Consider the following 15,242-nt stretch of genomic DNA (forward strand, 5'->3'; position numbering starts at 1 on the left):
ATCAGATGAATTGCATAGTCCTTCTTTGCCATGAAAATTAACTTAATCCCAAAAAAAACTTTCCACTGCATTTCATTGCTGTCATTAAAGGACCTGCTGAGATCATTTCAGTAATCATCTTGTTAACTCAGGTGAGAATGTTGACGAGCACAAGGCTGGAGATCATTATGTCAGGCTGATTGGGTTAAAATGGCAGACTTGACATGTTAAAAGGAGGGTGATGCTTGAAATCAGTGTTCTTCCATTGTTAACCATGGTGACCTGCAAAGCGACACGTGCAGACATCATTGCGTTGCATAAAAATGGCTTCACAGGCAAGGATATTTGGGCTACTAAGATTGCACCTCAATCAACAATTTATAGGATCATCAAGAACTTCAAGGAAACGGGTTCAATTCTTGTTAAGAAGGCTTCAGGGCGTCCAAGAAAGTCCAGCAAGCGCCAGGATCGTCTCCTAAAGAGGATTCAGCTGCGGGATCGGAGTGCCACCAGTGCAGAGCTTGCTCAGGAATGGCAGCAGGCAGGTTTGAGCGCATCTGCATGCACAGTGAGGCGAAGACTTTTGGAAGATGGCCTGGTGTCAAGAAGGGCAGCAAAAAAGCCACTTCTCTCCAAAAAAAACCATCAGGGACAGATTGATCTTCTGCAGAAAGTATGGTGAATGGACTGCTGAGGACTGGGGCAAAGTCATATTCTCCGATGAAGCCTCTTTCCGATTGTTTGCGGCATCTGGAAAAAGGCTTGTCCGGAGAAGAAAAGGTGAGCGCTACCATCAGTCCTGTGTCATGCCAACAGTAAAGCATCCTGAGACCATTTATGTGTGGGGTTGCTTCTCATCCAAGGGAGTGGGCTCACTCACAATTTTGCCCAAAAACAGAGCCATGAATAAAGAATAGTACCAAAACACCCTCTAACAGCAACTTCTTCCAACAATCCAACAACAGTTTGGTGAAGAACAATGCATTTTCCAGCACGATGGAGCTCCGTGCCATAAGGCAAAAGTGATAACTAAGTGGCTCGGGGACCAAAACATTGACATTTTGGGTCCATGGCCTGGAAACTCCCCAGATCTTAATCCCATTGAGAACTTGTGGTCAATCCTCAAGAGGCGGGTGGACAAACAAAAACCCACTAATTCTGACAAACTCCAAGAAGTGATTATGAAAGAATGGGTTGCTATCAGTTAGGAATTGGCCCAGAAGTTGATTGAGAGCATGCCCAGTCGAATTGCAGAGGTCCTGAAAAAGAAGGGCCAACACTGCAAATACTGACTCTTTGCATAAATGTCATGTAATTGTCGATAAAAGCCTTTGAAACGTATGAAGTGCGTGTAATTATATTTCACTACATCACAGAAACAACCGAAACAAAGATCTAAAAGCAGTTTAGCAGCAAACTTTGTGAAAACTAATATTTTTGTCATTCTCAAAACTTTTGGCCACGACTGTACATAACAGGATTGATTTTGTCTGCACAGCATCTTCTATTGATAAGCAGGGGAGGTTTGTTTTTTTACATGGGAAACTTTTTGGCAGATTATCCATCTTAGCTTTTATTTACATCCCTCCCCCTTTCTCGTTTGATGTACTTAAAGGATAACTGTCACAGTTAGACCCTAATTTCAATTTGCATATATGTAATTACTAATAACATGATATTCCAGAATCAGTTACTATTAGACTGACTTGCCCCATATTTAATACGATTCAGCCCTTAGCAACCATTCTGCATAAAACTGCAATTTCACTATTCAGTTAAGATGGCCGCCACTGCCCTCACCCTGAGGCTAATCCCGCCTGCCCTCACTAGCCAGTAACAATAGCCCCCCAAAAGTGTCAGTAACCAGAGCCCTCCCCCCTAAAGGGTTAATCTCCTGCAGCACAAAGGGGTCCTCTTACCAGATCTCCCTTCCCTGGTCTGCGCTGCTCCAACTCTGCATTCTTCAGCTCTGCTAAGTGAGGGAGCGTCTGCCAAGCGCAGGGACAGGGAGAAGTGCACACAGCCCAGGCACTGTTATCAGCTGCTGGGGAGGACCTGGCTTTAATCATTTACTTACAGTCCCTGGCTGTCAGTAATGTGACCTTGCACGCTGCGTGCTCTGTCCTTCAACAGATAGATGGACCATGCCTAGCAACCCTATTTTAAGCACAGATAAAGGTAGGCAGTACAGGGAACAAAAATGTGGAATTAAGGGGGAATTGAATACACATTGAAAAGTTGAAATAGGGCCACCAAGGTGATATTAATCGCCACAATCCAATACTCCAAAAAAATAAATAAAAATATGACAGTTATCCTTTAATCGATTATAAAAATTTAGGGAGAAGTGGCCAGATTGTCTTACCCTAGTAAAAGGGGACTTCTACTGTGTGTTATTAATCCTAACAGCGATCGGATGACTATGGATGGAAACATTGGGGCATTTGTATCTAATCAAGGGTCTCAATTGGCTCGATTCTGTCAAGAGTCCCGCCCTGTTGATGTATGGAGTGTCCTGGGACAGGGACACTTCTTCTTGTGTGTCTAGATCTGGGAATTGTATGTCCAGGATCGATTTGGCATTGGTAAATGAGAAATTTATTTGATATATTAAGCACATGAGACATGAGGCCAGGTCGCTATCAGATCATGCTTCGGTATTCCTTGAAGTTATCCTGTCTGATGAAAGTGAATCGTTAGTACCCCTCTTTAGAATAAACCCTTACTGGCTCTCCCTGATAGATAACCATGACTGGATGAAAAAGGAGATAAAACACTGGACTGGATGAAACACTATTGGAAGGTTAACTATTAATCAGCTAAAACCCAATGCGTTTAAGGCCACGGTTAGTTATTATTATTATTTTTATTAGTACCATTTTCCATCTAAGAAGGGGGTATGGGAGGATAGAGAGGGCCTTAAAAGTGGCAGCGTCTTATGGGATGGAGCAGTTTTCTAGGGAAAAAACTGACAAAAATAGGGAAGTTATGCAGAGGGCTAGTCAGGAGTACTCTGATTTTCTTCTGGACAAGGCCCAGCAAAGGCTCTTTTTTAGGGGACAAAACAATTCTGTGAAGCAGGGCGCCCAGGAAAACTTCTGACAAAAGTGATATCTAATCAGGAGTAAAAAAAAAATACAAATAGGTAGTATTCGATTTACCTGAGGTCAGTATCAGAGCCTTTACCAAGCACTTTGCGGAAATATATATATCTAGCAATAATAAAACTGATGAAGAGATGGAGGCCTATTTGAACTCCGTTAAGTTCCCAGCCCTTACTGAGGCCCAGAGGACCTCCCTTGAGGCAGAATTTTCCTCACCGGAGCTAGAGGCGGCATTAGGAGCTTGTTCAGGAAAATCCTCTCCTGGTTCAGACGGCCTCCCCTATGAGTATGCATGCAGCTTTTTTTTTTGCATGGTTTTCGTTGTCTAGCTTTTCGTTGTCTAAAGGTACTCTGCAAGGTTGTCCCCTATCATCATCATTATTATTTAATATCTATATTGAGCCCTTAGCACTCAGTATTAAACAAGATACAATCATAGAGTGTTTTGGAGTATCCGGAATAGGGGATCGGATTTCTTTATACGCGGATGATGTACTATTTTTTTATAAACTAATACTACTCTTCCAAGAGTTGTCCAATTAGTTAAATACTTCGGGGAAGTCTCTGGACTTGATATTAAAGGGGTTCTGCCGTTTGTTGAAAGTTCCAGGGGTGCACAACCTGCAGCCCGGAGGCCACATGCGGCCCTTAATACCATTCCGTTCGGCCCCAAACCATCTGGTAACAGACATGTATGTTTGTCTTGTGGCTGCTCACATGCATTCTTCATTTATTTCGCCCATTAGATGGGAGTTCTAGAAGAGCAAATAGATATTAATGGTGTATACTCTGTGTTCAATATGACAGAAATACAGTATTTCAGTTGGTAATACCCCTTTAAATTATATTTTCGGCCCTCATGATTGGTTCAGTTTGGCAATGTGGCCACCAACCAGAAAACGTTGTGCACCTCAAACTGATGATCTATCCTCTGGATAGATCATCAGCATCTGATCGGCGGGGGTCCCGGGTGTTTGAGATGGAGCTTAGCCGTGCCCAGGCCAGTTGATACTAGTCGTGACGTCACTGGGCCTGCAGTAAACAGTAAGAAGGCCGGAGCGCCGCTGCCTTCTCAAACAGCTGATTGGTGGGGGTCCTGGGTGTCGGAACACCGTCGATCAGATGCTGATGATCTATCCAGAGGATAGATCATCCGTTTAAACAAACTGCAAAAGCCCTTTAACTGGTCTAAAACTACACTTGTTATTGGATAATTTTGAATACTTGAGTGAGGCCCCCATTGCAATGCTAAAGGTAACCGAAACAGTAGAATATCTTGGTGTGATGATACCACCCAGGATTGAGGATTATATTCAGCTTAATTGGATACCACTGATAAGCAAGCTGAGATCTAAAATTGCTATTTGGTCGCAATTATTTTTGACCAGAGCTGATAGAGTATCTTTAATTAAGATGGTGATCTTGCCCCAACTCCTTTACATTCTTAGGAACTCCACAGTCTGGATCGAGGACAAGTTCTTCAAACTCCTTGAAAGGATAATGAATGACTTACTCTGGGAAAGAAAGCGAGTGAGGTTAAAATTAGACTATTTTTATAAACCATTGGAACAGGGAGGATTGAATCTTCCCTATTTCAAGGGTTATTTTATTGCTGGGCAGTTACTTTTATATTGTCATTGGGAGAAAAGTGCCTTATGTAAGACCTTGGTGAACCGATCTCCCTTTGACAATTTGTTTACTCTATTGGAATCGGGGCGATTAATATTGAAAAAGAATATAGAGTAACTGGGAAACTATTCTCTAGAGTGTGGACTACTATCAGAGAATGTACTTCAATGTACTCCTTTGTGGCACAATTTATTATTTTTTTTTACAAGAGGTTGATAAATTACTTGGTGAAAGATTTTGGTTAACAAGTAGAATTAAGTATGTCTCACAAGTGGTGAAGCAGGGGGAGGTATTGCCTCTCTTGAGCCTAGCACTATTGGGGAACTTAGGCAATTTAAGTTTGGTTTCGATATTGTCAGTTGCGTTCAGCTCTGTTAAAGGTTAAACAAGGAACTCCTTTGGAGATAGACCCTTCTTCATCTTTGAATGTTGTCTTGGGATCTTTTCTAGAGGTGTATCACCAGGTCAGAGGGCCTGGGAAAATGATTGTCTGAAGCTTACAGCACAGCAATAGGGAAATATATTAATTCACCTGAAATTGGTTTTTCACAACTCTAATAATATAATGATTCAGTTTAATATAATACATAGAGTATATATCACGCTGATTTAGCTTAATAAATGTGGTTTATGAGATTCAGTGCGGGTCACACGGGGCAGACTTTCTCCATCTCTTCTGGTTGTGTCGAGATTTAAAAATATATTGGTCAATTTGCAATTTTATTGCCCAAAAATTGAAGATAGTAATTCCGAGTGTTGGATCTTGAATAATATTAGTAATGTAATCTGCCATAAGCATCGAAAGATTATTTTGGTTAACAATATGTTCCTGGCCAGACTATTAATTACCCGAGTCTGGTTTTCTCAAAACACTCCAAAACTCAGTGATTGGTTATGTTTGGTTAACAAGGTCAAGAGTTATGAGCAGATTCTGTATACCCAGAGGAATTCTAAAGATAAACGGTCTAAGATTTAGGGAGACTGGAATTGGTAGGGCTTTGTTTTGCAACCCTCCCCTCTTTTTCCCTTCTCGCTCTCCACCCAATTATGTTTCTTTTTTTATATTGTTTATTTTTTCATAAGAGAATGAGACACATCGCGGGGATGGGTGGTTAGGGTTTGGATGATCGAGGTGGGTCTGGGGAGAAAATTATATTGTTTTGATTATTTATGTAATTGCTTTTTATGACTTTAATAAAAAAATAATAATTTTAAAGTAGTAAAACAAAAAAAAAACTGCACATTTTAGTGTCATCTGCAAAAATAGATATGGTGCTATTAATCCCATCCTCAATATAATTAATAAATAAATTAAATTAATAAAGGGCCCAGCACTGAACCTTAGGGTACACCACTTATAACCTGGGACCATTCTGAATAGGAATCATTGACCACAACTCCCAGGACACGGTCCTTCAGCCAGTTTTCAATCCAATTACAAACTATACTTTCCAAGCCAATAGACCTTACTTTACTTATTAACCCTTTAGGGACCCATGACGTATCGGTACGGCATGGTTCCCGAGTCCTTAAGGACCCATGACGTACCGGTACGTCATGTGTTGTTCCGATCACCGGCGGGCGGTGATCGGAACAAGGTGCCTGCTCAAATCCGTGAGCAGGCACCTCGGCTAAATGCGTGGGGGGGGGTCCCGTGACCTGCGTTATTGCGGCTTTTACCTGGTGCGGCAGCGGTGGTGACATCGGGTCCCCATGGGGCTGTGGGGGGGACCCGATAGCATGGAAGGCAGCGCGATGCCTTCCTTAGACATCGCGCTGCCTTCCATGCCATCGGGTCCCCCCCCACAGATATAAAGCTGTTTTGAATACCTTGAGGGGGTAGTTTATAGAATGGGGTCATTTTTGGGTGGTTTCTATTATGTAAGCCTCGCAAAGTGACTTCAGACCTGAACTGGTCCCTAAAGATTGGGTTTTTGAAAATTTCAGAAAAATTTCAAGATTTGCTTCTAAACTTCTAAGCCTTGTAACATCCCCAAAAAATAAAATGTCATTCCCAAAATGATCCAAACATGAAGTAGACATATGGGGAATGTAAAGTAATAACTATTTTTGGAGGTATTACTATGTATTATAGAAGTAGAGAAATTGAAACTTGGAAATTTGCATTTTTTTTTTCAAAATAACAATTATTATTTTTTTACTTCATTTTACCGGTGTCATGAAGTACAATATGTGATGAAAAAACTATCTCAGAATGGCCTGGATAAGTCAAAGCGTTTTAAAGTTATCAGCACTTAAAGTGACACTGGTCAGATTTGCAAAAAATGGCCAAGTCCTTAAGGTGAAATAGGGCCGAGTCCTTAAGGGGTTAAGCGTCTATGAGGGACAGTATCAAAAGCCTTAGCAAAATCCAGAAACGCTACATCCACAGCCGCCCCTCTGTCCAGGCTACTACTCACCTCATAAAAACAAATCGGGTTAGTCTGACAACTTCTATCCTTGGTAAACCCATGCTGGTTATCACTTATAATATTATTAATAGTGACATACTCCTGTATATAGTGCCTTAAGATTCCTTCAAACATTTTTCCCACAACAGAAGTTAAACTAACTGGTCTAGAATTACCTGTGGTGGACCTTGATCCTTTTTTGAATATGGGCACCACGTTGGCCTTGCGCCAATCACTTGCCACTGTACCAGTCCCTAGAGAATCCTTAACAATTATAAACAGGGGCACTCAATGACTGTATTGGATAATGCAGTTAATTTTTTGGGAATATCTCGGGAACAGAACATCCTAGAGAGCAGAGACCCCCCGCAAGATTTCTTTCCAGGTAGCAAGGGATGTTTATACCAAGTTTCGTTGACGTGGATGGTTGCGTTTTTGAGTTTTCGCGGAACATACATATACATATATATATATATATATATATAATGTATTTTTTATTCTTAGTGAACACTATTGTGGGACATTTTATATAAAGGGGGCATTATTGGGGGGATTTTATATACAGAGTGGCAACATATACAACATATCAACACATCCTTGCAAAACAAATGCAGAACCAAAGGTCAAACCTTGACAAAAAAGGAACCAGACTCAATTGAATTTGAAATCTGTTAAAGACAAGGTTAGGGCTGAAACGATTATTCTATTAAATCTAGTAATTCGACACAAAAAAATCCTCGATGCAAATTTTTTGCATCGAAGATTCGTTTGTGCCATGTGACCACGGAGCGGGAGTGAAGCGCTTGCTATTACTCCCGCTCCGTGGTCTCCCGCGGCGCTTGGAATACTTACCTTTCCAGCAGGCGGCCTCCGGACACTCCACAGTACGTCCATAGTCCCGCGCTGCTCTGACCTCCTGACGTACACACGCCGTGACCTGACGCACTGTGTGACGTCAGGAGCAGCGCAGAACAATGGAGTGTCGGCAGCGCCCCTGCTGGGAAGGTAAGTTGGTAAAACCGAGAGGGTGGGGGCGCAACTAAGGCCAGGCGCCTGGAGTGCACAGCGTCATAGAAACCAGTGACGCTGTGCAATCCGGGTGTCAGGAGGAGCATGGCAGCAGAGCTGATGGCACAATGGGGGCAGAGCTGATGGCACAATGGGGGCAGAGCTGATGGCACAATGGGGGCAGAGCTGATGGCACAATGGGGGCAGAGCTGATGGCACAATGGGGGCAGAGCTGATGGCACAATGGGGGCAGAGCTGATGGCACAAGGGGGGCAGAGCTGATGGCACTGGGGGATAGTGGAGCTGATGGCAATGGGGGATAGTGGAGCTTATGGCACTGGGGGGAACTGATGCACTTGGGCTGATCGCACAGTGGGGAACAAAGGGTGTTGGGGACTAATGGCAGGGGGTCTGAGTTTTTATAAAGGAAAACAGTTATTTTTTTCTTATTAGATTACTCGATTAATCGTAAAAAATTATCGATTACTAAAATAATCGTTTACTGCAGCCCTAGACAAGCTGTACACTGCACTACTGAGCACCCCAATGCTAGAGAGGCCTCCTTAAAGAGGACCTTTCATCTGTTTTACTTATAGGAGCTAAATACCTGTACTTGGGTACCCCCCGCTGATGCTGCCACCCGTTTTTATTTTTTTATAACATCGCTCCTATGCGCCGCTGCGCCCTCCTGAAGTTTTCGCGCTCAGTATGCTAATAATGAGCATCAGACCAGGGAGGAGGAGATGCCAGGGTTTCTCAATGAGCTTTTTTCTTCTCCCTGGCTGTGCCGCAATCCAATCACAGCGGAGAGCGTCACAGCCAGGTAGGTTTTTCTCTCCGATGTGATTGGATCGCGGCACAGCCAGGGAGAAGGAAAAGCCCATTGAGAAACCATGGCGTCTCCTCCTCCCTGTTCCGATGCTCAGTATTAGCATACTGAGCACGAGAACTTCAGGAGGGCGCAGCAGGGCATAGGAGCGATGTTCTAAAAGACATAAACTGCATCAGCGGGGGGTAACCCGCAAGTACAGGTATTTAGCTCCTTATAAGTAAAACAGATGAAAGGTCCTCTTTTAACTCCTTAAAGAGGACCTTTCACCATAATAAAACATCTAAACTAACTATACAGACGCGTAGAGCGGCGCCCAGGGATCCCCCTGCACTTACTGTTATCCCCGGGCGCCGCTCCGTTCTCCGGTTATAGCCTCCGGTATCTTCATAGTTAGGCTCCACCCAGGGGAACCTGCCGGCGTCTCATTCTTCCATGCTGTAGCGCTGGCCAATCGCAGCGCTCAGCTCATAGCCTGGGAGAGAAAAAAAACCTCTCAGGCTATGAGCTGAGCGCTGCGATTGGCCAGCGCTACAGCATAGGAGAAAGAGACGGCGTCAGGTTCCCCTGGGTGGAGCCTAACTATGAAGATACCGGAGGCTATAACCGCAGGATAACCCGGGGATAACAGTAAGTGCAGGGAGATCCCTGGGCGCCGCTCTACACGTCTGTATAGTTAGTTTAGAGGTTTTATTATGGTGAAAGGTCCTCTTTAAGGACACAGCCATATTTTACCTTAAGGACCAGGCCATTTTTTGCAAATCTGACCAGTGTAACTTTATGTGGTAACTTTAAAACGCTTTGACTTATACAGGCCATTCTGAGACTGTTTTTTGATCACATATTTTACTTCATGACACTGGTAAAATGGAGTCAAAAAAATTCCTTTTTATTTATAAAAAAAATACCAAATTTGCCCAAGATTTTGAAAAATTTGCAAATTTCCAAGTTTCAATTTCTCTACTTCTATAATACATAGTAATACCTCCAAAAATAGTTATTACTTTACATTCCCCATATGTCTACTTCATGTTTGGATGATTTTGGAAATAACATTTTATTTTTTGGGGATGTTACAAGGCTTAGAAGTTTAGAAGCAAATCTTGAAATTTTTCTGAAATTTTCTTTTTTAAGGACCAGTTCAGATCTGAAGTCACTTTGTGAGGCTTACATAATAGAAACCACCCAAAAATGACCCCATTCTAGAAACTACACCCCTCAAGGTATTCAAAACAAACAGATTTTACAAACTTTGTTAACCCTTAGGTGTTCAACAAGAATTAATGGAAAATAGAGATAAAATTTAACTTTTTTGGCAGATTTTACATTTTAATAATTTTTTTCCAGTGACAAAGCAAGGGTTAACAGCCAAACAAAACTCTATATTTATGGCTCTGATTCTGTAGTTTACAGAAACACCCCATCTGTGGTCGTAAACCGCTGTACGGGAACACGGCAGGGTGCAGAAGGAAAGGAATGCCATACGGTTTTTGGAAGGCAGATTTTGCTGGACAGTTTTTTTGACACCATGTCCCATTTGAAGCCCCCCTGATGCACCCCTAGAGTAGAAACTCCAAAAAAGTGACCCCATTTTAGAAACTACATGATAGGGTGGCAGTTTTTTTTGGTACTATTTTAGGTTACATATGAGTTTTGGTTGCTCTATATTACACTTTTTGTGAGGCAAGGTAACAAGAAATAGCTGTTTTGGCACCGTTTTTATTTTTTGTTATTTACAACATTCATCTGACAGGTTATATCATGTAATATTTTTATAGACCAGGTTTTCATAGATGCGGGGATACCTAATATGTATACTTTTTTTTAATTATGTAAGTTTTACATAAGTTAAAAAAAAATCATGTTTTAGTGTCTCCATATTCTGAGAGCCATAGTTTTTTCAGTTTTTGGGCGATTATCTTAGGTAGGGTCTCATTTTTTGCGGGATGAAATGACGGTTTGATTAGCACTATTTTGGGGTGCATATGACTTTTTGATCGCTTGCTATTACACTTTTTGTGATGTAAGGTGACAAAAAATTGTTTATTTAGCACAGTTTTTATTTTTTACGGTATTCATCTGAGGGGTTTGGTCATGTGATATGTTTAGAGAGCCGGTTGATACGGACGCGGCGATACCTAATATGTCAACTTTTTTTTTACCAATTTTTTTTTTTACTTTATTTGGGGAAAATTATGTTTTTTTTTATTTTTACTTTAAACTGAATTTTTTTTTTTGGGGGGGACGACTTTATTTTTTCAACTTTTTTTTTTTTTTCACTTTTTTTTTGTCCCACTTTGGGACTTCATCTTTTGGGGGTCTAATCCTTTACAATGCGTTCCAATACTTCTGTATTGGAATGCATTGGCTGTATGAGTAATACGGTGAGTCTTACTCATACAGCTTCCGGCCTGTGAGATCCAGGGGGCTCGTCACAGGAAGGCATCGCGCTGCCTTCCATGCCATCGGGTCCCCCCTACAGCCCCACAGGGACCCGATTGCACCGCCGCCGCCGCAACATTGAAAAGCCACAAACCACAGGTCTGAAGTGACCTGCGGTTTGCGGCAATCGCGGGACCCCCTGCGCATTTAGCCAAGGTGCCTGCTCAGTGATTTGAGCAGGCACCGGGTTCCGATCACCGCCCGCCGAGCAGCGGTCATCGAAAATGCATATAACGTACCGGTACGCCCTGTGTCCGGAACAGGTTAAGATTTAAGTCCAACAGAGGGACTTTATATGATATAAAAAATTCTCAGAAAACAAATAATAATGTTCTATTACAATAGATTCGCTCAGTCCTTAGAAAAAAAAAAAGGGACAGTTTCTCCTAGAAAATACCGGTACGTCATGTTGGGGTTTTCCAAGCATGAAGGATGGTTATTCTAGCCACTGCAGTGATGAGAAAAAGCATTTGTTTCTCCATCGTGAACTGAATGGATATATCGCCTGGCAAAATTCCAAAGAGACCCCAGAATAGTGTTGGGTCACTGTGAGGAAGTAAGAAGTAGTGAAATTTCTAATACATGTGGAAAAGTTTTATATTGATGTGCAGAACCATTAACAATGATCTGCATGGGGGGGGGGGGGCGTCATTTTGGGCCGGAGTGGTTTTCCACAGAAAACCCCGCTGCGGTGAGATGTATACCCGATGAGATTGTGAAATAGCTGATTGTGGGGTGCAGGGATTCAAACTTACACCTATCAGGAATTGATGGCCTATCCTGAGGACAGGCCTTCAATAGTAAAACAATGGACAACCCCTTTAAGATAATGAAGCATCTAATTTTGAATAAGCTATTCATTTCCATTATACTCCGTCGTAATGACGATTCAGTCTTTCTGCAGGGGAATTTTTTGAGAAAACTGGATCCTGGGGTTAAAAAAAATTGTATCATTGGTATCCTTACATGAGTGATTTCATTATTCTAAAAATTTTTATGTCTTTGCAGCTGTTTAAACATGTTGCATTGGGAGGATGGTGAACGAGGATCAAAAGGAGCAGAAGACTATGCTGCTGAATCCATGGCTGCAGATATGGATCCCTGGATAATCTTTGATGCTCGTAAGACCCCACGAGCAGAGTTTCATGAGTGGTTAGAAACGTACCGTCCTTCTAGGGTCCCTCGTTTTGGTGACCCTGAAGAAGAATCTGGACCAGTAGGGTGGATAGCAGTGTATGGCCCAGGTTACTGCCCACAGGCTGAAGGTGTCAAGGAGCTTCAGGATGCTTGGGAAAAGGTCCAGAGTACAGGGCACAAGATTGATTATGACATTGTTCGTGAATTAGCTCTTAATCATGGAGTAATATCTGGGAAATGGCTTATTCATTTAGACACTGGATTCAAAGTTGACTATGCCTGGCAAGGAATAGCTACTGCAGTAGTAGAAGGTCGGCTTAGTGTAGCCAAAGTGAGCCCTCGCCATCATGAAAGTAAGCATGTTATATGTGTGTACACTGAAGACTTCACAGATGAAGAAGCGATCATGCAGACAGATGCTGTAATTCGGAGTTCAGGTGTAAAATGTTTACTGACTTACAAGCCAGATGTGTACTCCTATTTAGGCATTTACAGAAACAATCAGTGGCAGATATGCCCCACTATCTATGAAAGCCGATTTGATTTAGAATGCATTCCTCGACGGTCCAGAGTTACCAACAAGGTAACCAACTTAGAAGTGACTTAAAGAAATCTCAATATAACTCAATATAATTTTTATTACTGCTCAAGTAAAAATTTTGGTCTGTTCATTTATTAATTTTGCCTGACCCTCTAACAGTATTGTGCCTGTAATATTAAGTAAATATTCTCATTTTTTCCCTTTGTGAATGTGTTTATTATAAATGTGTTTGAATGTGGTGTTTATTTAGTTGTTGTGCGTTGCATCCCTTTATTGCACACATATAGGGTAGTAAGAATTGTTGTATGCAAATTGGACTAAATGGCTACATTTCAGCTATACACCAGTGGTTCTTGGTGCATAGTTGGTCGCCAGGGGCATTAAAGGGGTTCTTCACTTTGTTTAAAGTGATGATCTATCCTCTGGATAGATCATCAGCATCTGATCGGCGGGGGTCCGACACCCGGGACCCCCGCTGATCAGCTGTTTGAGAAGGCAGCGGCGCTCCAGCAGCGCCGCGGCCTTCTCACTGTTTACCGCAGGCCCAGTGACGTCACGACTAGTATCACTGGCCTGGGCGGGGCTAAGCTCTGTTCACTTGGATGGAGCTTAGCCGCACCCAGGTGATTGATACTAGTCGTGACGTCACTGGGCCTGCGGTAAACGGTGAGAAGGCCGCGGCGCTGCTGGAGCTCCGCTGCCTTCTCAAACAGCTGATCGGCAGGGGTCAGAAGCTGATGATCTATCCAGAGGATAGATCATCACTTTAAACAAAGTGCAGAACCCCTTTAAGAAATGGTTTACCAGCCTCCATCTGCTATCTTCAAATACTTTCTTTAATTAGATATGTGCTGAAATTAGATGTGCTAGCACCCCTGCTATAACTCCTGAGCAGAACACATTTTCTTAACAAAACTAAATTAAAAGTAAAAAAAAAAAATCATAATTGTATAGTAACTATTTAATGCTGTTTCCCATATAAGTTTAACTGAGACCAAAACACTGGTTAGTATGGTGTTTCCTATGGAGTCTGGGTAAAAGACACAGTCAGGTAAGTCTAGATTTGTTTTCCCCTGCACCCCTAGTACTTTAAATCAATCAGAAAAGAGAGGCAAAGTGTTGCTCAAAGCCTGGTTTCATACCTTTGTGCCAAAAGAGTAATGGTCAGAGGATTCAGTGCCTTTGTTGAAGTGCTCGAGAAAGATATTTGTTGAAGACAGGATGTGTCTTCACATATTTGGTCTAAACTCATTGGCAAAAATAAAAATAACTCGCCAAGATACAAATGTTGTATTGCTGCAAAACTCGGCATGAGGTTATGTCTCGGGCAGATATGTAAATCATTACAGGTGTCATCTGCTTGGTCACTGGGTCTTGCCACAAGAGGTCTACTTTTGGGTAGTGTATCTCTTGGTGAGATGTTGACTGCTAGATACACCTGTACAATGCATTCGGAGACCTTTAGCCTAGTTGACCTATTAGATGAGATGCCTCTCATGGTAAGGCTTCCAACTGCCATTTTTGATTAGATTAATTCTCACCCACACACAGCAAGGGTTTCCCAGGAATATCTCCACCAGATTGCAGCAGTTCCTTGGCAGCCTGGTCTCCAGAGTTATCACTAATTTAATGTTTATGGGACCAGTCGGGACACCAGCTTCTGCTGTAGTAAACCATACGGAACCTGTGTGACACTATGTCCAACCGTGTCTCTTCTTGTATCCAGGCTAGAGAGAGCCCTACAGGGTACTAGATCCTCTTTTCACTTGTAGGGTTTTCCACAATAAAATTATCCTTTTGTTCTAGTATTGTACGATGGTTTTAATTCCGCCTATGCTGCTGTAGGATGGGCCAGATTTATGCAGCACAGTTAGATCTACATCAGCCTCCTTGCTGCCATAGATTTAAAGGGGTTCTGCACTTTCATTTAACTGATGATCTATCCTCTGGATAGATCATCGGCTTCTGATTGGCGGGGGTCTGACACCCGGGACCCCCGCCAATCAGCTGTTTGAGAAGGCAGCGGCGCTCCAGCAGCGGCGCGGCCTTCTCACTGTTTACCTCCGGGCGGCCAGCCCAATGACGTCACGACTAGTATCAACTAGTGTGGGCGGGGCTAAGCTCTGTTCACTTGAATGGAGCTTAGCCCCGCCCACGCTAGT

The 15,242-nt window shown here is 42.6% G+C and overlaps 1 protein-coding gene across 2 annotated transcripts in view; it reads left to right on the plus strand.

The window, feature by feature from the left end:
- C10H11orf68 (chromosome 10 C11orf68 homolog) overlaps window positions 1-13,542 on the plus strand; it is a 36,545-nt gene extending 23,003 nt beyond the window's left edge. For both annotated transcript variants that reach the window (XM_040409955.1, XM_040409956.1), the window contains one exon: window positions 12,411-13,542. In XM_040409955.1, the coding sequence (XP_040265889.1) occupies window positions 12,421-13,146 (726 nt within the window). In that variant the 5' untranslated portion in view covers window positions 12,411-12,420 and the 3' untranslated portion in view covers window positions 13,147-13,542. The remainder of the gene's footprint in view (window positions 1-12,410) is intronic.
- Window positions 13,543-15,242: the final 1,700 nt, after the last annotated feature.

This window comes from Bufo bufo, chromosome 10 (assembly GCF_905171765.1).
Source record: "Bufo bufo chromosome 10, aBufBuf1.1, whole genome shotgun sequence".
NCBI lineage: Eukaryota > Metazoa > Chordata > Amphibia > Anura > Bufonidae > Bufo > Bufo bufo.